The 22,416-nt window shown below is 50.6% G+C and overlaps 1 protein-coding gene across 4 annotated transcripts in view; it reads left to right on the forward strand.

Moving 5' to 3' along the window:
- RANGAP1 (Ran GTPase activating protein 1) overlaps positions 1 to 22,340 on the forward strand; it is a 28,712-nt gene extending 6,372 nt beyond the window's left edge. For 3 of the 4 annotated variants that reach the window (XM_084748358.1, XM_084748359.1, XM_084748357.1), the window contains exons 3-16: positions 5,227 to 5,354; positions 6,545 to 6,604; positions 8,180 to 8,359; positions 10,508 to 10,642; positions 14,767 to 14,925; positions 15,853 to 15,966; positions 16,217 to 16,316; positions 16,415 to 16,499; positions 17,326 to 17,515; positions 18,587 to 18,706; positions 20,088 to 20,190; positions 21,056 to 21,144; positions 21,218 to 21,339; positions 21,489 to 22,340. In XM_084748358.1, the coding sequence (XP_084604484.1) occupies positions 5,227 to 5,354; positions 6,545 to 6,604; positions 8,180 to 8,359; positions 10,508 to 10,642; positions 14,767 to 14,925; positions 15,853 to 15,966; positions 16,217 to 16,316; positions 16,415 to 16,499; positions 17,326 to 17,515; positions 18,587 to 18,706; positions 20,088 to 20,190; positions 21,056 to 21,144; positions 21,218 to 21,339; positions 21,489 to 21,564 (1,661 nt within the window). In that variant the 3' untranslated portion in view covers positions 21,565 to 22,340. The remainder of the gene's footprint in view (positions 1 to 5,226; positions 5,355 to 6,544; positions 6,605 to 8,179; positions 8,360 to 10,507; positions 10,643 to 14,766; positions 14,926 to 15,852; positions 15,967 to 16,216; positions 16,317 to 16,414; positions 16,500 to 17,325; positions 17,516 to 18,586; positions 18,707 to 20,087; positions 20,191 to 21,055; positions 21,145 to 21,217; positions 21,340 to 21,488) is intronic. The other variant, XM_084748360.1, reaches the window with a different exon arrangement.
- Positions 22,341 to 22,416: the final 76 nt, after the last annotated feature.

Below are 22,416 nucleotides of genomic sequence, written 5' to 3' on the forward strand. Positions count from 1 at the left end.
TCGCCATTGGCACAGACCCTTTGGTTCTCCCTTTCCTTGTGCTTGTGGCTTCCCAGGACCTTTTACTTCCTATTGTCCCCATTGCCCTACCAGTTCTGCAGCCTTTTCAGAGCAGAGCGTCCAGGGACGCTTTTTGTTTTCCCATCCTAGCCAATTCTTGTTTTTCAGGCCCCTCCACTTCCACTTATTTTTCCTACTGCTCAGCTGTTCACCCAAACATTTTCAAACAATATAGGGAGAAGAAAAAGAAAAACCAGACAATCTGCCCCAGGAGCAAGGCAGAGTGAGAGGGGATATCCTAGGGTCAAACCCACAATAAATTTTTATTGGCATCTTGAAATAAGATATCCTTTCCTTCCTCCTCTGCTGCCTCCTCCACGGCACTTGAGGTCAACTATCCCATGCCTGTGTCTAGCCATATGTCTGCATACTGCTTGTGGCTGCTATTAGGTAATTTGCGGGTTGTTCTTTCTTCCGCTCTTTCAACCCCTAACACTAGGTAAGAGACTGAAAAAAAGCCCGGTGGGTGTGGTGGCGCACGCCTTTAATCCCAGCACTCAGGAGGCAGAGGCAGGTAAATCGCTGTGATTTCAAGACCAGCTTGGTCTACAAAAGTGAGTCTAGAACAGCCAAGGCTACACAGAGAAACCCTGTCTCGAAAAACCAGAGGGACAGACAGATAGACAGACAGCGACTGAAGTGTAGAGAGGAAAGGAAGGCGATCCCTAAATAAAGTCAAGGGTGAGAACCAAGACCAACAGCCAATAACCAACCATTGATATAGCCCAGACTGGTCTCGTGCTTGTCCGTCTAGCTCAGCCCCTGACTCTAGGGCTTGGCTCTTCCCAGCTTTTATCCTCTCCATCCCAGCGCAACTATCTTCTTTATAGCAGGGGCCCTGAGGAGGCTGCGTTAAAACAGCTGTGCTGAGCTCTCATGGGAACTTCCAGTCCTTGCAACCAGGCATCCTTAGGAGAGGGGATGGGGTTCCTGTCTTCCCATTCAGGACCAAGGCTTAGCTAGCGTAGACAACCCCAGATCCATGGTGCCTGGAAATTAAAGTATCTGCCTTTACACCTTGTGAGGCCTCTCAGGGTTCTGGCCTAACCAGAGAAACTGGTTTGGACTTGCCAGATTGTCTCACACACCCGCTGGTAAATTACTCTGCTCCCCAGTGAACTTTCTGAACCTTGGGGTGCTGGGGATGTCCCTCCCTAACAGCTTCAGAGCACTTTGACATTTGCAGATTCCTCCATGGATACCCAAACCCTCCTCTTCACCCTCTTTCTTTGTTCTAGTTCCTTATTTGTTGTCTTGGGTTTTTGTTTGTTTGTTTGTTTGTTTTATTTTTGTTGTTTTATTTGGTTTTGAGACAGTCTCACTATGAGGATGAAGCTAGTTGAACCCATAAAGACCCTCCTGTCTCTCTGCCTCCTAAGTGCAGAGATTACAGGCACACACCACTATACCTGATTTGTGAGGTTTTTTGTGAGATTGTTTTGGGTTTTGTTTGTTTGTTTGTTTGTTTTTTGGTTTGGTTTTCAAGCCAAGGTTTCTTTGTGTAGGCTTGGCTTTTGGGGCCTCAAGGTGGCTGTGTAGCAGAGACCAGCCTTGAACTCCTGATGGTCCTGCTTCTATACTCCCATGTTCTGGATTTGTGTCATCTCTAAGAAGTGGGTAGAAGAAGCTAAGCAACTCATTCAAGGTCACTAATTTCACAAATCACCAGATTAATGAGGTCCAGTTGAGTCCCCTGCTCCCATGTGTCTGAGGAACTTAATTAGGTGAATACATTGTTTGTTGGGCCAGAGTGGTGGCTAAGTGGCTAGCGGCACTTTGGGAAACCGTGTGGTAGTAGAGACGTGACCCCTGCAAGTTGTTCTCTGGCCTCACATTTGAGTGCCCTCACACCAACACAGTAATGCGTGCTTTGGTTTTTTTCCTTTCGAAGGCTTTAATCCCCATTTTGCAGATTTGAAAGCTGGCTGCGGGCATGAAATCCCCTAAGAGCACAGCCACCAGCGTGGAGGTGAAGCTCAAGCTCCGACCTGAGGAGCAGCTTGGTGACTTAGTACTTGTGTACAAGCCCTGGATGTGCTGCCCAGCACTGCAGAAAACAAAGGCCCAGAGTTTGGCTTTGAAATTTGGGTGACTAACTCTTCACGTTGTGAGCAGTATAGTAGGTCACTAGGACTGCCCGGCTTGGGCTGGAGGGATGGCTCCGCGACCTGGCTTTGGGAGGGATGAGGTACTTGCAAGACAGAATGAGCGCGTATTGAGAGCCTGACCGCCAGCTTCCCAAGTGAGGACACGCCCTTTTCTATTTATTCAACAAGCCTTAAGCGCTATAGGTAGGGTCTATCTAGTCTATATTAGGTCAGTAGGAATGGCCAGCTTACCCCAGCCTCTTAGGCTGGAGCTCCTGACTCTGAGAGGGAACAAGGCACTTGGGAGGCAGATACAGGAGATTTTCTCCGATGATCATGACTTTTCTGGGGACTGTAACCGAATCAGGAAATCAACATCTGAATACACAGTGCACAGAAATATCACTTCAGCAAAAAGGCTCTGAGAAGTGAAGGTCACTTTATCTACCTTTAGTCAATTAGTTTTTAAATTGTATTTATTTATTTGGTGAGATAGTCTTTCTTTATAATTCTGGCTGTCCTGGAACTTGCCGTGTAGACCAGGCTGGCCTCAAATTCATAGACATCCTCTCAACAATGCCTCCTGAGTGCTACTGGGGTTAAAGGCGTGTTCCACCAGGCCTGGCCCTCCCCTGCTTGCTTTTAAGGCTTGTATGTTTCCTTGAACAGCGGCCATCAGGGAAGTCCAGTGTTAGTGTCCATCTGGGCTCTGGGAAGGTCCAGGGTAGGATCTCTGGCTGGATTTGTATTCCCCTCCAGTTCACATCGTATCTTGGGTCGATAGACCTGATGGCTCAGGTAACTGATCAGGACTGAAAAAAGAAAGGGGAGGGAGCCAGGGTTCCTTCTCTAGAGACTGGCTGTACTGTGCCAAGGGGGAAACTGACCACAATGTTCCTACAGCCAGGGGCTGTAAAAGCGATTTCTAGCCAAAAACTGCAGGCAGGGTTGATAGGCCTCTTTGTGGCCTATCCACTAAGCTAAAGTATGCCTGCTTGTCTGAGAGGGCTGATGGGGAGCCCTGAGTTTGCTGACTTATTTGTAAATTTATAGGGAAATCAGAAATGAAAGAGAGAAAACAAACCACTTACACATACATTCAAGAGAAAAGGTGGATGAAGTTAGGCATTTTAACTTCAACTGGACAAAGTCAATCATCTTAATTTCAACCACATGAAGTTAAGCATCCTAATTTCAACGTTATTTATTGTTGGTCGCTGTACTTCTGAGAAAAGGGAATTACCTCATAGTCAAAAAAGACAATCACAAAACCAGATGAATTCTAAAATACACTTTTAAAAAACTAAATATTTATCTATGTATGAGTTACCTCAATTCATAGTGAGTTCAGAGTGACTAAGGTCGACAAGGCCTAAAGGTTAACAGGGTCTAAAAGTTACAATTTACAGTCTTTTCAGTTAGGACTGACCTGGCTACATATTTTCCAGCTATATCTTAGTTCATAATAAGTTTAGGACAATATTTTTATCTGTCCTTCATTCTTAGAAACAGAGTAAATTTAAAATGACAACGTATGATGCCACAAAGTGGTATAAGGACTTATAACAGAACAGTTTATATATTTAGACATTAAAGTTTGTGCTTAATTTAGACATTTCTAGGCAGCCCCATTATATCTTGGGTTCATGGGAAGTTTAAACCAACTTGCCTATATTTGTGGTGAATACGAGGATTCGTGGTGCCATCTGGAGTGAAGGCTTATCTGAGGCTGCAAATCTGCTTCAAGGCTATCCCCTAGTGAGGCATCAGGAGGTCCACGAGGGTATTATTTATTGTAGCCATAAACTTTCTTAAATTGTTTCAGAAGATCTAAAACAATTTAACTTTTTGTTTGTTTGTTTTTTCCAGACAGGGTTTCTCTGTGTAGCCCTGGCTGTCCTGGACTCACTTTGTTGACCAGGCTGGCCTTGAACTCACAGCGTTCTGCCAGCTTCTGCCTCCCAAGTGCTGGGATTAAAGGAGTGTGTCACCATGCCTGGCTAACAATTTAACTTTTAAAACTGTTTGAACCAAATCAGGAATTCCATAGTCAGGGATTAATTCATCTGAACAGCAATATATCCTCAACAAGATCCTGCAGGAAGTTTGCTCAATCAGAGCTGGTCAGCACCAGAGTGATAGTTCACACCAATGCCAGGTTTTTGTTCTTTTGGGGTTTTTTGTTTTGTTTTGAGACATGGTTTTTCTGTGTAGCCTTGGCTGTCCTGGATTCACTTTGTAGTCCAGGCTGGTCTCAAACTCACAAACTCACAGAGATCCACCTGCCTCTGCCTCCCTGGGTGCTGGGATTAAAGGCTTGTGCCACCACGCCCAGCTCTAATGCCAGATTTTAGAGAGATGCAGCAGTGTACAATTGACAGATTGTTGGAGGCTGGAAGCAATTCTGGGGTGCATCACGGTACAGACTTCGCAAAATACTAGATCTCTTCCACAGAGCTCTCATGCCTACTGAACTTCCCCAAATCAATGGCTCTTGACATTGTGTCAGAGGCTGGAAGCAATTCTGGGAGTGCGTCATGGTGCAGACCTTGCAAAATATCAGATCACCTCCTAGACAGCCCACGTGCCTAATGAGCTCCTTTAACAGGATGGCTCTTGGCAGTCCGGTCTCTTGACCTTAGATGGGGGCTACCTTTTGGATCATGACTTGAGATCACCCCAGCCACTGTCCTCAGGGCAGCTGGAGAGGAGGCCCTAGCCACATGACAGTAAGAGAATCAGAAGTTCAAGGCCATTCTTGACTGTGTAGTGAACTTCAAAGCCTTTCTGCACTACATGAGACCCTGACTTTAAAAATCACAAACTAAAAGGAAACTCCCTATCCATAGTGACTAGTGTTAACTGGTTAATAGTACAGTGACTAGGCCTGTGCTCACATGAACATGGAGGAACAGTCTTCTGCACAGCTCTGCTCCTGAGTAGGCTGTGGGCCTGTCCAATTCTCTCTCCGGACCTGCATGCCTCGTAGCCCTTGGAGTCAGTGACTTAGAGGTGCTTTCTCCGTTGCCCTGCCTGTGGTGCATGAAGGCAGAAGCCTAAAGTGTCTTCTTCCTTACAGCCAAGGATGTGATTAAGGAGATTGAAGACTTTGATGGCCTGGAGGCACTGCGACTTGAGGGTAACACTGTGGGCGTGGAAGCGGCTCGAGTCATCGCCAAGGCCTTAGAGAAGAAGTCGGAGCTGAAGGTGAGAGCACAGGCAGAGGACACGAGCAGGTCCAGGACCTGACAAACACCTGTCCTGGTGACAGGAACCCACATAGTTCCTCTTAAGCCACTCGAGAGCACGCAGGTTTGCCCTTTCCTGAAATGAGGCAATCTTCAAGTGTTAGGAAAGCAGGGGTCTTTTTGGTTTTTCTAGACAGGGTTTCTCTGTGTAGCCTTGGCTGTCCTGGACTCACTCTCTAGACCAGGCTGGCCTCGAACTCAAATCCGCCTGCCTCTGCCTCCCGAGTGCGGGGATTAAAGGCGTGCGCCACCACTGCGGCCTAACAGAGGGCAATCTAATACCTTCACCCATAGCAGCCAGAACTAGGGCTATGGCTTTTGCAGCCAAGGCCTAAATGCTCCTACCTTTGTGACATTTATCTGGTCATTTTCACCAAGCTGGCTTTTTATGTATTTTAGGAAAACAATTTTTTATGTATGTTTAACAGGTATGTGCCTGGTACCTGGCAGAGGCCAGAAGAGGATATAGAATCTCCTAGAACTGAACCCTTAGGTGGTTGTGAGCTGTGATGTGGGTGCTAAGAACTGAACCAGGGTCCTCTAGAAGAGCAGCCAGTGCTCTTAAATGCTGAGCCATCTCCCCAGCCTGCCCCTAAATGAACTTTTAAAAGCAAAGCATCATTTCTCCAAACAGGACATAATAGAAAAGTATGGGTTTTAGCTGGACACTGAGGCCACCTAAGGCTCTAAGGCTGGACCTTGTTCTCTCTTGGGTGGGCATAGGTGCAAATCTGAGATCACAGGATGGGGGAGCTTGGCAAAGGATTAGGAGTTCAAAGCCAGCCTCAGTTACATAGTTGGACACTATGTGACACTCCTGTGTGGAAACAACATAAAAGACGCACAGTGCCGTCAGGTAAGGGTGAAAGAGAAGTGCTTCTACATCTTAAGGCCTCTTTTTACTTTTGTGTTAGTCTGTCGCCCAGAATTGTCACGTATTTCCACCAAAAGGTTGGACAGTTCAGAATACCCTTCGCTTCCAGCCCCCTCCAGCTGTGCCAGGATAGGTCTAATTCTCTACTGAGAAAACCGAAACTAGCAACTCTAGGAGTCCTCTGTACCCAGCTCTCGGGGAGGCATCGCTGGTGTGAGGCTTCACGCGAGGCTGCCCTGGGTTCTCCAGCTAACACTTCCCTTCTTCCTGCACAGCGATGCCACTGGAGTGACATGTTCACCGGAAGGCTGCGATCCGAGATCCCACCAGCTCTGGTAAGGGCCAGGCTGTGCTTTCCTGCAGGCAGACACCACCTCACACTGGTTTTCTCTGGAGAATCAGTTCATCCCACAGGTGAAAGCCAGGCTTGCGCAGCACCTGCCCTGTGTCCTGACAGGCGATGGGCAGGTGAGATCAGGAAGGAGCCGTCAGGGCCCAAGCCTTGACTGGGAGGAGGTGGTGCTTAGAGCAGGCATCCCAAGACCCCTGTTGTCACACTACATCTCCCTTGCTATGCCCACCCTCTCCTGGTGCCCCAGGGACCTGTTTGCTCAGGGTCCAGGCAGTATATGGTGTCTTGTGGCTTTCCACCTTTCGTTGTCACTCTTTTGCTCTGATACTCAATAGGGGATCCCGTTCCACATTGTCTAGGGCCAAGTGCCCAGCGTTTGAGCCACAGAGAGGAGGAGAGAGAGAATTAGGCTGGGTCTTCATGCAGGCTGGCAGTGGGCTGCCCTAGGCTCCTCTGCCTAGCACAGCCTCAGGATGGTGGCATTTGGGATGGTGATTGTCATGCCTCCTCAGACCTTCAGTATAGCACAACCGTGGAGTTTCAAAAGGCCTCCTCACCGTCTTCCCTCTCAAAGAGCCACCGCAGGGCATTCTGGGCCTCTCAAGCAGGCCTGCTATGTGGTGCCAGCTCCTGAGAGACAGTGGAGTTGGTGTCCATCTTGGAAGGGTGAACAAGCTCAATCTAGAAACAAAGAGAACCCAGGGGTCCAGGGGAAGGGGGCAGTGCATAGCTGTGGCCACCAGAGGGCAGAGGTTAGCTGGGGCCAGACCCCCTGATGGCATGGCAGCCATTGGCTTTGGAGTGATTCTAGGAAACTGTGTGTAGTATGAGCAGAGGCAAGGTGTCTCTTCTTGATTTCCTTCCATTGAGAGCTGCTTGCCCATTCTTATGCCTGCCCTCCCTTTCTCCTGTCCCCTCTCTGGCAGAGCCACCGCTGGTCATTTCTCCTGGCAGGGCTGAGGGTGTCTCCTGCTCAGACAGTCCAAGCTTGTGGTGTTTATGAGGCATTCCTGCATGTCCAGAAGCCTGCCCCAGCTTAGGCAGGCTCCAGCTTTCTGTATCTCTGCTCTGTCTGGAACCTTTTTGTGTTGAGTGGCTGGTGCTTATCCTTGGTGAGCTCAGTGCCACCTCCTATGGAGAGCCTTCCCAGATCTTCCTATCCCCAGGCCCCACCCACTCCCATTCCACTGTGGGAGCATAGTAAGGAAGTCTGCTGTAAATGCGGTATCTAAGCCAGCGAGGTGGCTCCATGGGTAACGGTGCTTGCTGTGCATACTTCTATTAAAGATGCACTCAGGCAATAAATGCCCTGGAGGAAAGAGAGAAAGAACCAACCAGAAGTTATGCTCTGAGCACTATACTTGCATTTTAGTACAAGTGTGTGTAAGCTCAAACTCAGTAATAAATGATGATGACGACAATAAGTTACAATTTTTAAGCCGGTGTCTGTGCCACATCCTCACTGACTGGGGTATGATCTGTGGATAGGGCCAGGCCTGGCCCAGGAGTGGCATCTGGGAGGTGTCTGGGGGACTGACTGAGTTCTCTCTGTGTCCAGATCTCACTTGGGGAGGGCCTCATCACTGCAGGAGCACAGCTGGTGGAACTCGACCTCAGTGACAATGCATTTGGGCCTGATGGAGTGCGAGGCTTCGAAGCCCTCCTCAAGAGCCCAGCCTGCTTCACCCTGCATGAACTCAAGCTTAACAACTGTGGCATGGGCATCGGTGGTGGCAAGGTGGGTTGGCAGCCCTGGGTGGGCCCTCCTGTGTCCACCTTGGGCTGTGTGTTCCGGCCCTTAGCCTACCATCAGGGACTGTCACTTCAGAGGAGAAAAGCGGTGCCTGAAAGACAGCAGCCTGTAGCCAGTGAGGAAAGGAGTCCAGAGGGTGGGTTGCTAAGCAACTATTCCACGGTCTTGAGTTGCCTTGGCAACACAGGCAGTGCTGCTGCATAACCTGCTCTGCCCTGTTTGCTGTGCAGAATTTGGGGCTGGGATATCCTTGTACCAAAGCTCTCACTACTCAGAACAGCTGGCACAGCCCCAGTCATAGTCGGCTTTTATTCCTGGACAGGGTTGCGCCTTAGGTTCACCTGCAGCTACCAGCCATGCAGCAAGGGAGACCAGCCCTCCTGTTTCCCTCAGACCCAGAACACTAACAGGGCTGGGGGTGCATTTACGAAGCTGCTTCTGTGTGCGCTGCTGGCACCAGCTCCAGTTTCCTGTACGGGTAAACAGGTCTGGAGTGGAGTGAGTAGAGTTGGAGCCTTCACCATAAGTTGCCTTCTTTCTTTTTCTCCCTCCCCTTGTGGCAGGGAGGATTGAACCTAGAGCCTCAACACACTTTGTATGGAGCTGTGTCTCCACCTCCCAGGCTCCATTCAGATCAGAAAGAACCAGAGTGAGCCTTAAGTTGTCCCAGGCTGAGGAGACAGTGACCACCTCAGTCGAGGCTGGCCTGTGATATAAAGGGCGGGTGGAACCTAGCTGCCCTCGTCCCAGCATAACACCTTTTCACTTAAATGGAGGGTCATTTTTTTGTTTTTGTTTTAGTTTATATTTATACATACTCTGCTCGCATGTGTGCGTGTCTGTCAGAAGAGGGCACCAGATCTCATTATAGATGGTTGTGAGCCACCATGTGGTTGCTGGTAGTTGAACTCAGGACCCCTGGAAGAACAGACAGTGCTCTTAACCTCTGAGCCATCTCCCCAGCCCGAGGGTTGTTTTTTTGTTTGTTTTTGTTGTTGTTTTTGTGTGGGGGGGGTTCCGTTTTTGTTTTTTTCGAGACAGGGTTTCTCTGTGTAGCCTTGGTTGTCCTAGACTCACTTTGTAGACCAGGCTGGCCTCGAGCTCACAGTGATACACTTGCTTCTGCCTCCTGAGTGCTGGGATTAAAGTCGTGCACCACCACACCAGGCAGATTTTGTTTTTTCAAGATGGATTTCTCTATGTAGCCTAGGCTGGTTTTGAACACAGAGATCTGCCTGCCTCTGCCTCCTGAGTGCTGGGATAAAAAGTGCCCAGCTGAGGTGTGCTGTCACACACCTTTAATCTCAGCACTCAGGAGGCAGAGGCAGGTAGAACACTGTGAGGTCAAGGCCAGCCTGGTCTACAAAGCAAGTCCAGGACAGCCAGAGCTACACAAAGAAACCCTGTCTTGAAAAAAACCAAGAAAGAAAAAAATGTTGATTAGGCACAGGTATTATCAGATGATGAGTGCGCCACAGTCTGGCAGGAAGTTCCCTCAGATAGGGAGCATAGGAGAAAAGCTCAAGGCTCTGTGTTCTGGTTCAGAGTCAGCCAGTTTAGTGACCATGACAAAGTTTCTAAGCTGGTTGCTGTGGCAAGACTGGAGGTGCTTAGAAGGCAGAGTTACAGCAGTGTGAGTTCAAGGTCAGCCTCAGCCTCATCATGAGACTGTCTCAGGGCAAGATTCTGGCCCCTCTCAGCCTAGTTTCTTCATCTGGAAGGTTAAAATCATGATAGATTTAACCCTGAGATAAGTAGGAGTTCACAGCACACTTGGCTTACAATCCAGCTGCTCCATTTGCCTCTACTGCCTTAGACCCTGTAACTAGCCCCAGCAAATACCAGAAAGTATAACAGTTCTACGTGCAACACCTGCAATCCCAGCACTTGGGACGCAGAGGCAGGCGGGTCTATAGAGCAGGATCCAAGACAGCCAGGGCCATACGGGGAAACCCTGCCTGGGGGGTGGGGAGGAGCTTTGTATAAACTGTGAAGTGCTGTGACCACTGTGCTTTAGCAGTGTCCTTCGAGCACCATTGGAGGAGGTGTAGTTCACTGGGAAACGGTTGGGTTGAGAGGCAGGTGGAGTGAGGACCTGTCCAAGAACCGCACACACCGTGCCTTTCCCTACAGATTCTGGCAGCAGCTCTGACCGAGTGTCACCGCAAGTCCAGTGCCCAAGGCAAGCCCCTAGCCCTGAAGGTCTTTGTGGCTGGTAGGAACCGCCTGGAGAACGATGGGGCCACTGCCTTGGCAGAAGCTTTTGGGGTAAGTCATTTCTTTGTACCCTGCTATGCCAGACACAGAAGGAGGTGGGGGGCATAACAGATGAGTGGGGCTCGGTGCCTTGGTTTTTTGTTGGGTTGAGATGGGATATGTCTCTGTAGCCCTGGCTAGCCTGGAACTGTCTATGTAGAGCAGGCTGGCTTCAAACTTAACAGAGATCTCTTTGCCTTCATCTCCTGAGTAGTGACTGGGATTAAAGGTGTGATGTGTGTCACCGTACCTGGCTTATTTTGTCTTTTATTTATTTATTTTTGTTTGTTTGGTTGGTTGGTTTTTAGAGACGGTCTCTCTGTGTTAGCCTTGGCTGTCCTGGACTTGCTTTGTAGACCAGGCTGGCCTCGAGCTCACAGCGATCTGCCTGCCTCTGCCTCCCAAGTGCTAAAATTAAAGGTGTGCACCACCACACCCAGCTTTTTCTTTTTCTTTTTTCTTTTTAGAGACATGGTTTCTCTGTGTCTGGATCAGGCTGGCCTTGAACTTGAGTTCTGCTTGTCTCTGCTTCCCAAGTGCTGGGTTTAAAGGTGTGCTCCCCCATCACCTGGCTACTTGGCAAAATGGTGTTTATTGTAGATGTGTATAAGTGCCTATGCCATAGTGCACATGTGGGGGCCAGAGGTGGCAGAGGTGGTTCTCTCCTACTTGACATGAGTCCTAGAGACTGAACATGGGTCTTCAGGCTCACACAGCAGGTGTCTTTGCCCAAGGCACCATCTCACTGGTCCCTTAGCACTCTTTACCAGCTTTGTCCCCTGTTCGCCTTCTCACTTGTGCTGTGTTCTTGGATACTGTAGGTCCGAGCGGTACTGCAGGCTGGAGTGGGACTGCTTCCTGTCCTCAGGTAGCCCTCCCGTGGCCCGCAGCCGCAGTCTTCTGCTTAGACTCAGGTTCTTTTTTTTTTTTTTTTAAGGATTTATTTATTATTATATATACAGTGTTCTGCCTGCATGCACACCTGTAGGCCAGAAGAGGGAATCAGATCACATTATAGATGGTTGTGAGCCACCATGTGGTTGCTGGGAATTGAACTCAGGATCTTTTGAAGAGCAGGTGGTACTCTTAACTACTGAGCCATCTCTCCAGCACCCTAGACTCAGGTTCTTGTCCACCACTGGGCTCCTACCGTGAGTCTGGGCGGAAAGACTAATGACCCTAAGCAGTATGTCTGGACTGCAGGGCTTAAGGTGCTTGCCATGGGCGGATTCCAAGCCGCATTCACCTTTGGCTGAAGCTCAGGATTGGGCTGGCCTGGCTGCCAGTAAGCCGTGGGGCTTCCTGGCTGCCTCTCCAGCGCTGGGATGGCAGGTGCTTCCCCACCGTCTTCATGTGGCTCCTGCTGACTGAGCTCAGGTCCTCATATCTTCCAGCACTTGACGGAGCCCATAGTTTGGGTGTTGAGAGTAATAGGTGTGTGTTTGTTTGTTTGTTTTTTAAAGATTTTATTAATTTTATATATGAGTACTCCATCTGGATATACACCTGAATGCCAGAAGAGGGCATCAGATTCCAGTATAGATGGTTGTGAGCCACCATGTAGGTGCTGGGAATTGAACTCAGGACCCCTGGAAGAACAGACAGTGCTCTTATGCACTGAGCCATCTCTCCAGCCTTGTTTGTTTTGTTTTGTTTTTTCAAGACATGGTTTCTCTGTGTAGCCTTGGCTGTCCTGGACTTGCTTTGTAGACCAGGCTGGCCTCGAACTCACAGAGATCCACCTGCCTCTGCCTCCCGAGTGCTGGGAGTAAAGGCATGTGCCACCATGCCTAGCTAGAGTGATGTGTCTTAACCCAGGCAGTGTTACATCAATTCTGTGTGAAGTTCTCTACTCTGTCTGAAGGTGGAGGGTAGCGGGGGACAGGCCTAGTGCAGGAAGGAAGGCCTGTGGCTCTGAGGCACAGACTTTTGCCTAGGAGGATTGAGCAAGTCTTCCCTGGTGTGCAAGTTAGCTTTTGTCAGATTGTTCTAACCTAGAAGAATTAAGTGGGAGGTGTGTGTGCGCGCGTGTGCATGTATGTGTACATGCGTGAGCGTGCTGTGTGCAGGTGCCCACAGAGGCCAGAGGCATTGGGTCACCCTGGCACTGGAATTCCAGGCAGTTGTGAGCTACCCAACTGAAGTCAGGTCCTGTGCAAAAACTGTGTGTGTGTGTTTTCACCTGCCATGGCAGGTGTGTGTGCACCACTGGTGCTCAGTGAGGCCAGAATGTGGGTGTGGGAACCAGATCTGTGCTGTTGCTCCAGCCCCAGGGAAGAGCGTCTAGGTGAAGAGTTGGTGGTCTGTGGGGTGATTGTTAATTAGGGTGAATGTGGGCAGCACCACTTACGGGCTGTGCCTTAAACTGTGTGAGTGAAGAAAGTGGCAGAGCAAGAATAAACAAGCGAGGGTGTTTTCCCTCTGTGTCCCCACAGCGGAGGTGATGCAGCAGGCAGGTTCTTCAGTTGCCGCCTTTGGCATCCCCGAAATAAACGCCTTTGGCTCAGAACTGTAAACAAAAATAGAGTGAAAACCTCCCTTCCCAGCACTTGAATCTTTCCCACTTGTGCTGCTTGGTGCTGCATCGTGAGCAGAGGCTGTGCAGATGGCATGCTTTCCCTTCGTCTTGGTGCTTCTTCCTACAGCTCTGCCACACTTTTTTTTTTTCAAGACAGGGTTTCTCTGTGTAGCCTTGGCTGTCCAGGACTATCTTTGTAGACCAGGCTGGCTTCAAACTTACAGCGATCCGCCTGCCTCTGCCTCCCAAGTGCTGGGAGTAAAAGTGTGCGCCACCACTGCCCGGCTAAACCCTTTGTTTTTTTGTTTTGTTTTGTTTTTGTTTTTCAAGACAGGGTTTCTCTGTGTAGTCTTGGCTGTCCAGGACTATCTTTGTAGACCAGGCTGGCCTCGAACTCACAGTGATCCGCCTGCCTCTGCCTCCCGAGTGCTGGGATTAAAGGCGTGCGCCACCATGCCTGGCTAAACCCTTTGTTTTTTAAAGTAAGTTATCTTATGTGTGTTGGTATTTTGCCTACTTTTGTCTGTATACTACGTGCATACCTCATGCCTGTGGGGACCAAAGGACACCTCCTAGAACTGGAGTTGCAGACAGCTGTGAGCCTCGTGGGTGCCTGGAGTTGAACCCAGGTGCTCCCCAAAAGTAGCAAGTATTCTTAATCTCTGAGCCATCCTCCAGCCTCTTTTCTTTCTCCTCTTCCAACCCCCTCCCCCCACTCACAGGTTTCTCTGTGTAAACCAGGTTGGCCTTGAACTCACAGAGATCTGCTTCCTAAGCACTTTCCCTCCCAAGTGCTAGGATTCACGGCACGTCTCACCGTGCCTGGCCCCTCTTCCTTTCTTAAGTTGCTTTTAGTCAAAGCATTTTATCACAGCAACAAAATGAAGCTAGGGCCCCGGGAGCTGAGCGCTAAGGGAGAGCGTTGGGCTCAGGAAGATGCAGGGCCTGGGGAGGTGGCTCAGCAGTTAGGATAATGCATGGCTGTTCTTGCAGAGGACCTGAGGTTGGCTCCCAGGACCTATGTCAGGCAACTCACAACTGCCTGTAAGGCCAGCACCCAGGGCTCCTCTTCTGGTCACTGGGCACCTGCACGCACAGGCAGACACAATTCAGAATGTTTTGTTTTAAAGAAAATGGCAGTGGCACTGTAACCCAGCATGAGCACACTCAAGGCCCCAGGTTGGAGCCTCTGAGACAAAGAAAAATGTCAGCAAACAGGGAAATGGTGGAACTGAAGTGGAGAGGATAGGAGCCTAAGGCCTGGGCAGGTGTGGTGTGGAAGTGAGACTGGCTGCACAGGAGGAGGCCTCGGGGGAGGGGCCCTGCTGCCTGCCAAAGCCAGCCATCCCCCACCACTGCCACCACCGTGCAGAGGATACCAGACTAGGAAACCTTCATTCCTGGTGCAGGCTTTCTACTTCAGAGCTGTGTGAATCTGCCCAATCTTTGGCATCTCTGACCCCTTTTCTTCTCTGTGGATCTGATGTAGCCATGTTCAAAAGCTTGCTTGTGCCCTGGGAACTCTGGCAGCTCTTGCCTGCTGTCTGTGTCTGTGTCCCACCCACCGCATGTCACTATAGCACCAGGCCACACTGCTCAACTCTCTTCTGTCCCACAGGTCATCGGGACTCTGGAAGAGGTCCATATGCCACAGAATGGAATTAACCACCCTGGTGTCACCGCCCTGGCCCAGGCATTCGCCATCAACCCCCTGTTGCGAGTCATCAACCTAAATGACAACACCTTCACTGAGAAGGGCGCAGTGGCCATGGCTGAGGTGAGGGGGGTCCACATAGGCCCCAGGAAGCTTGTTGGCAAGCGTGGCAGCTGCCCTACCTTTCCACCCTTCGTCCTGAATACCCCACAGCCCTGCTTATTTGCACAGGGCAGATCATAGGTCATACGGTGCCTGGTGCTGAGTGATCTCTGGGTCCTCAGTAGCTGGTGCTGGTTCTGTTCCAGCTGCAAAGGAAGATGCTGCTGTGGCCCCGTCTGCCTACTTGTTGGTGCACTCAGCGCCTGCATACTGAGCCCTTTGTGCATGCCCAGTGTGTCAGGGGCATGGGTTAGCTGAACAGGGTTCCTGCTTCAGGGAGATACTGTACAAGGAGGGACGGAGACTGCTGACCAGTTTGAACAGACTGAACACAGTGGCCCCTCAGAGCTCTGCCCTCGGGGTGGGAGGGCCCATGGAAGGTTGAGTTATAAATGTCACAGATGCAAGTGTTAGCATCAAATGGCCGGCTGGATCGACCTTCGACTTGAGGCTGGCTTCTGTGGTAGCTTGTTTTTTCTGGCTAAGGATAAAAGACTGGTCAACTCTGACAAACAATGATTGACAAGAGTGTGAGAGTCCACAGGTCAATGTGGGAGCCTTTCTAAGTTGCTCCTTATTTAAAATGACTGAGTTCAAGGGGTGCTGGAGGGAATAATAAAGGGAAAGAAGGGCTTGAGACGCTGTAGTATTGCCAGCTGAGTCTACCTGGCAGTACCAGGGAGCCAGGGGGGCCTTTAAGACCTGATTGGGGTAGGATTAGATCCATGCTTCAGGGAGAAGTCTGTAACATGAGTGCTTTGCCTGAGGATTCTCCAGGACCTCAGAGGTCAGTGGGCAGTGATGAGAAGAGCTCATGAGATGGTGAGGTGGTCAGGCCAGTGTGTAAAAATGACAGCATCACCTTAGACCCCTGTGTCCTTCTCTCAGACGCTGAAGACCTTGCGGCAAGTGGAAGTGATCAATTTTGGAGACTGCCTGGTGCGCTCTAAGGGCGCCGTTGCCATCTCAGATGCCGTCCGTGGAGGCCTGCCCAAGCTGAAGGTGCTAGCGTTGTTTCCCGTGCCCTCGTCCTCAGTCTAGGCTGCCCATGGTGTAGTGGTAGGGTATGGCTGCGTAAGGGTCTGGTGTGAAGGAGGGTGGGCCTGGGCCGGGCCAGGCCTCAGCCTGGGTTTGCATTGGGTTCACGGCACTGTTTCTGTTTTCCTTCACCCTCCTATGGGAAAGCTGAGCAGAGCCCGGCTTGGCCCCTGGTCCAGGTTTGGCATGCCTCTCTATGCTTTTCTTACTGTAGGAGCTGAACCTGTCCTTCTGTGAAATCAAGAGAGATGCTGCCCTGGTTGTTGCTGAGGCTGTGGCCGACAAAGCTGAGCTGGAGAAGCTGGACCTCAACGGTAGGCTGTGGGGGTCAGCCGTGGGGTCAGCCTCAGCTCCGCCCTGGCCGGCGGCCCCAGCACTCTTCTCCCTGACCTTAGTTTCCGTCCTGGATTAGGCAATGCCCTGGGAGAAGAGGGCTGTGAACAGCTTCAGGAGGTGCTGGACAGCTTCAACATGGCCAAGGTGCTGGCATCCCTCAGGTAGGGAACTCTGGGAAAGTAGCTGCAGAGGCGAGGTGTCACGACTGGTTCACTTATTTCCACTTGGTTTATCTCCTGCTACCTGCCAGTCTGGCAGCTGGCACCTTATGCTAGGTGTTGCAGAAAAGGGAGCACTTTTGTGTCTTTGCCCCAGCATGTGGGGGCAGTTCCTGAAGGGCTGCTGTTTTTTGTTTTTTGTTTTTTGTTTTTGGAGGCAGGGTTTTAGTATATGACCCTAGCTGGCCTGGAACTGAGAGAGATGCCCCTGCCTCTGCCTTCCAATTACCTGGCTACAAGTGTGTGCCATCATTCCTCACAGGTCTTTGGAAGAAGTAGCAGGTGGAAATCAGTGTGGGAGGTGCAGGCCCCTGACAGGGATGTGTCAGTTCTCAGTGTCTGACAGGAATGGAAGAGGTGGAGGCAGAGCGAGATGCTGAGGTGGGCAGCAGTGGGAAGGTATTTTTGCAGCACCATCCTCTTGCCTAAGTCATCCCTAGGGAGGCTTCTTCACATGCTGTCCTCAGGACTGAGCCAGAGCTTCAGGGGAGCTGGAGTGACATCGCTCTTCCACACTCTTAGCCTTCTGTGCTCACGTGAGATGGAGATGGCAGTGCCCCAGGCATCCCAGGCGGGGCAGCTCCTGACAGGCTCCTTTATCTGCTTCCACGTGAGACCTGAGGCTCCTTTGGTACAGAGACCAGTTCTGATTCTTCTGTGTCTACAGCATGGGCAGCATCCGTGGGGAATGACCGACAAACAACAGGCCCTCTGCTGACCCTTGAGTGCCAACACGGGCAGCTGGGCTTTAGCTGGTTTCTCTCTGCAGCGATGACGAGGGAGAGGATGAGGAGGAGGAAGATGAGGAAGAAGGAGAAGAGGAGGAGGAGGAAGAAGAAGATGATGAAGAGGAAGAAGATGAGGAGGAGGAGGAGGATGAAGAGGAAGAACCACAGCCACGAGGGCCAGGAGAGGAGTCAGCTACACCCTCACGGAAGATTCTAGATCCGAACAGTGGGGTGAGTTTGTTGTCATTTGTGGGATAGAGTCCTGGAAAGCCTGGTGGGACTAGAGCTAGCAGCTGTTGGAGTCCAATAGCTACACAGGCCACATGGTTCTCAGAAAATCATTTGAGGAGAGACGTTTTTTGTTGTGTTTGAAAGTAAGTGTAGGGGCTGGAGAGATGGCTCAGTGGTTTAGAGCACTGTCTGCTCTTCCAGAGTTCCTGAGTTCAGTTCCCAGCAACCACATGGTGGCTCACAACCATCTATACTGGTTCTGCCTCCTTCTGCCATGCAGGTGTACATGCAGATAAGATCAGTCATATACATAAAATAAATAAATCTTTTTTTAAAAAAAGTAAGTGTACACATATTGTTTATTTCATGTAGAAATAAATTGTAACAGAGTGGTTTAAATACATTTCTTACAAAACTAGCAAAACTTAAGCATAGCTTAACTTGATTCATACCTGTAACTCCAGCTTAGAAGAATGATGCAAGAGGATTGCCAAAAAGTTGAGGCCACCTTAGGCTGGCAGTTAACCCCTGTCACTGAAAAACAAAATCTTTTCTCCTCTCCCCAGTGGGTTATCTTGGAGGCTCCTAGCGGTCATCTAGAGCTGTGACTGGGGTTGACATAGGCCTGCTGCCACTGGCAGGTTGTTAGTTTTTGTCTCATAGGCTCCCAACTCCAGCTTCCAGAGTCTAGGTAGAGCTGTCAGCCTGCCCACACCCCTATAGATAGAGCCGGGAGCCACTGACTGACAAAGTGCCTCTCAGGGTTAGGTTTTCCTGGGCACTTGGTATTTGCTAGCAGCAAGCACTGACCCAGGCAGCTGCCTTGTCTGCATGGCAAAGCTCCACTCGGAGCACTAAGGCAATATCCTGCCCTTAGCCCAAAGGCTTCAGGAACATCTGAGGTTAGCACACATAGGATCCATACATTGGGGGCCTGTGACCGAGTGAGCAAATTCTGGACCTAGACTCTAGAACTGCTGGGGTAGGATGCTACTGAAGCGAGAATGGCACAGCCAGGTGCAGGGATCTAGGGTGTGGACTCTACAGACCCCTGTGTCACCTGTTTCTCAGGAGCCAGCTCCCGTGCTGTCCTCCCCGCCTCCCACAGACCTCTCCACCTTCCTGTCATTCCCCTCCCCAGAGAAGCTGCTGCGTCTCGGTCCCAAGGTCTCTGTGCTGATAGCCCAGCAGGTAAGACTCTGCCAGCCTCCACCCCTTATTTTAAGGTAGATTTCTTAGTGAGCTGTGGTGTATTAGTCATGAGGGTCCCTCCCAGGTTAGGGAGTTAGAGAATTTGGATGTTTTCTGGCCTCACACTTGTGCATGTGGGCTTCTGCCTGTCTAGCTGCTTCTAGAACACATCCCCTTTCTGGGGCATCTGTGCAGTGCAGACGCCAACCAGTCTCATGTGACGCCGTTCAGAGAGGAGCAGCCCTTAACACTGTATTGCATGCAGCATGGCTTGTTACCCTGGCAACCTGAAATGGAGGCCATGTGCATTCTCTTAGTGGTAAAAGCACATTTTGCTAGGCATGCCTTTAAGTTCAGCCTTGGGAGGCAAAGGCAAATGGACTTCTGTGAGTTTGAAGCCAACCTAGCGTACAGCTGGGGATACATAGTGAGACCCTGTCTCAATAAATTAAAAAAAAGTATGGGGCCGGGCGTGGTGGCGCACGCCTTTAATCCCAGTACTCGGGAGGCAGAGATAGGCGGATTGCTGTGAGTTCGAGGCCAGCCTGGACTACAAAGCGAGTCTAGGACAGCCAAGACTACACAGAGAAACCCTGTCTCGAAAAAACCAAAAAAATAAAATAAAATAAAAAATAAAAAAAATAAAAATAAAAAAAAGTATGTCTGTGAGGTCAGAGGACAACTTGCAGAAGTTGAGTCTCTCCTACTAAGGATCAGCTCAGGCTGTGAGGCTTGGTGCCAGGGTCCCACACCTGCTGAGTTGTCTTGGAGCTGTGCTCTTGTTTTGTATGAGAAAATTGGACATCAGTTGACAGCAGCCAAAATAGTTATGTTATTTTCATGATAAATGAGATTACATAGCACAAACTTTTATTTCATGCTATTCTGCATTTTCGTGGCTCAGTAGCGTTCTCAAGAGCTTCAGTGAGTAAATCTAACACTTGAGCCAGCATTGGCTGTCCTCGACCCACTTTGTAGACCAGGCTGGCCTCCAACTTACAGAGATCCACCTGCCTCTGCCTCCTGAGTGCTGGGCGTGTGCCACCATGCCTGACTCAGAAATTAGCTTTTTTGTGTGTGTTTCTTTTTTGTTAATGAAAGAGAAGGCAGCCTTTTGTGTATGCAGATATTGGCTCCCTCTGGCTGATTTCCAGTGTTGGATTAAGATGCTGGCCTCAGGGATGATGGTATTTAACCATTTACTCACTTGCTGGACCTTTTGTGGGCCAGGCTTTCAACAGACTCTGGGGAATAATCTGGAAAACTTCAGGGCTTCTCCTTGCCGCTGTGTCCCCCTCCTCTGCCCCTCAACGTTGCCAGGGCCTTTTGCAGCTCTTTTCCACAAAGTCAGAGCCTCGGTGCTATTATCTCTCATCCTCAGACTGACACCTCTGACCCTGAGAAGGTTGTCTCAGCCTTCCTGAAGGTGGCATCTGTGTTCAGGGACGAAGCCTCAGTGAAGACAGCAGTGCTGGATGCCGTCGGTAATGTGAGCTGGGTGGGACTGGCAGGCCTGGATGCTTTTCCTCAGTTCTGCATCTGGGGAGGCCCCAAAGCTTAGAACTTAGGCCAAGGAGGGTCAGGGCCCTGCCTATCTTAAAAAGCCAGATAGTCAAAATCTTCACAGCCCCATGAGATATCTTGTCAGAGGCCCCTTTGTTCCCCTGTGGAAGACCGCACATTGGTCATGAAAACAGAACACCTGCTCTCACCTTCATAAAATTTCCTGACACCGGGCCTAGTGGAATATACTTGTAATCCCAGCACTCAGGAGGCAGAGGCAGGTGGATCACTGAATTCGAGGCTAGCCTGGTCTACAGAGCAAGTCCAGAACAGCCAGGGCTACACAGAGAAACCATCTCAAAAAATTTTTTTCTTTTCCTGGAATCTTTGCTACGTCTCCAAGCCCCACCTGTCCCCATGTCATTCTGTTTCCGTCTAACCCTGTCACATCTTTTAGAGCCTCTGGGTGTATCAGATGTGGCCAAGCAGAGGCAAGAGGAAGGCCCAGGGAAGGGCTAGCTAGAGATAAGGAGCAGAGCCGCACGCCTCGCTCTAGGCTGCTCTGGGCTGGGCGGGGGCTGTTCTGATGCCAGGGACCTAAATTCTTGTGCACAGCCCCGTTAAGTCTCCTTTCTCACCTAACACTCAAACCTCCCCGAGTGGTTTCCACCAAGTTGGCCCCTTGTGCAAGGTGGACAGACTGGGTCACCACACCCATTTCATACGACCAGGTGGAAGCAACAGTCCACCTGGTCAATCAAGGCCTTCATTGGTTCTAGCCCCAGGACTACCTCCTACAGGGCAGGAGTCAGGGGCTCTGGCTACCTTTGATTTCTGCCCTTGTAGATGCCCTCATGAAGAAGGCCTTCAGCTCCTCCTCTTTCAACTCCAACACCTTCCTCACCAGGCTGCTCATCCACATGGGTCTGCTCAAGGTAAGCCTGCCCTTGTCACCCCCACCCTGTGGTCCCACAGATGGCCTTGCAGCTCATCCGCTTTTATTTGCAGAGTGAAGACAAGATCAAGGCCATCCCCAGCCTGCACGGCCCTCTGATGGTGCTGAACCACATGGTACAGCAGGATTATTTCCCCAAGGCCCTTGCACCCCTCCTGTTGGCATTTGTGACAAAGTGAGTGTGGCCTTACTGCTCTGTCTTTGCTTATTGACTGGGTCAGGGCACAGAGTCCCAAGAGTCCTGGCCCAGCCCCCATGCAGAGGCCAGGGTTACTAACAGACCCTGGGGTGTCAGTGCCACTCACGGAGCTGTCTTCCCCACAGGCCCAACGGTGCCCTGGAATCCTGCTCCTTTGCTCGCCACAGTCTGCTGCAGACGCTATACAATGTCCAGATTTAAAGCCAGCTGCTTCTTGTCCCTCAACCCTGCACCAGTGACTGGGGGACTTGGATGGACTGAGCTCAGCCAACGTCTCCATTGGATAGGACTTTGACCAGAGGCAGGGGAGGGTCTTTGTCTCGTGTGTCGTATTGGTCTCTTGATACTGTGTTGGTGTGGTGTGTGTGTGTAGGTGTGTACTTCCTGTCCAGATTGCAGGCACTTATCTCTCTGCTGGACTAAGCCAGGTCCCCTGTGAGGTATTGATGCCCAGAGGAAAGGGCTGGAAGCTGCTTTGTTATTAAACTTAGGCCAACTTAGCCATAGGCTCTGTTGCCTGCCCTGCCTTCCTGTCCCACCAAAGCCTAGGGCGTTACTGTCTGTGCGCTGTGTCCTGCTGTCTCCACTGTGCCTAAGGAACAGAGACTCAGAGATGAGCTGTCATCAGAAAGTGAAACTCTGGCCTCAACCATGTGGCCCAGAGGAGGAGCCAGGGGCAACCTCAGGTAGTCCTGGGGCGGGAACTGACTGGGGTGCCCTGGCTCTTGTACCCAGTGTAAGCTCCTTGGCTGGCCCAGACCTGCCCTTCATCCTGGGGAGGGAAGGGGAGGTCCCCTAATGCCTCAACTACAGTTGGCGCTGTTCTGAGACAGGAGAGTATGGTGGGGACTCAGCTGGGTAGGAGATGCCTGTGACTTCCCATAGTGACTGTGTGGCCACTTCCTGCTTTCCTTGGTGTTGTGTGTCTGGGCTGTGCCTGGGAGCTTCACAAATAAATGTCACCTGTGGTAGCTGCAGAGACCCAGAAGCTTCTTGCATCAAATTGGGGACATCTCAAGCTGGGTGTGGTACTGCATGCCTTTAATCCTAACA

Source organism: Acomys minous (assembly GCF_964271855.1).
Source record: "Acomys minous genome assembly, chromosome: 12".
NCBI classification, from domain to species: Eukaryota; Metazoa; Chordata; class Mammalia; order Rodentia; family Muridae; genus Acomys; species Acomys minous.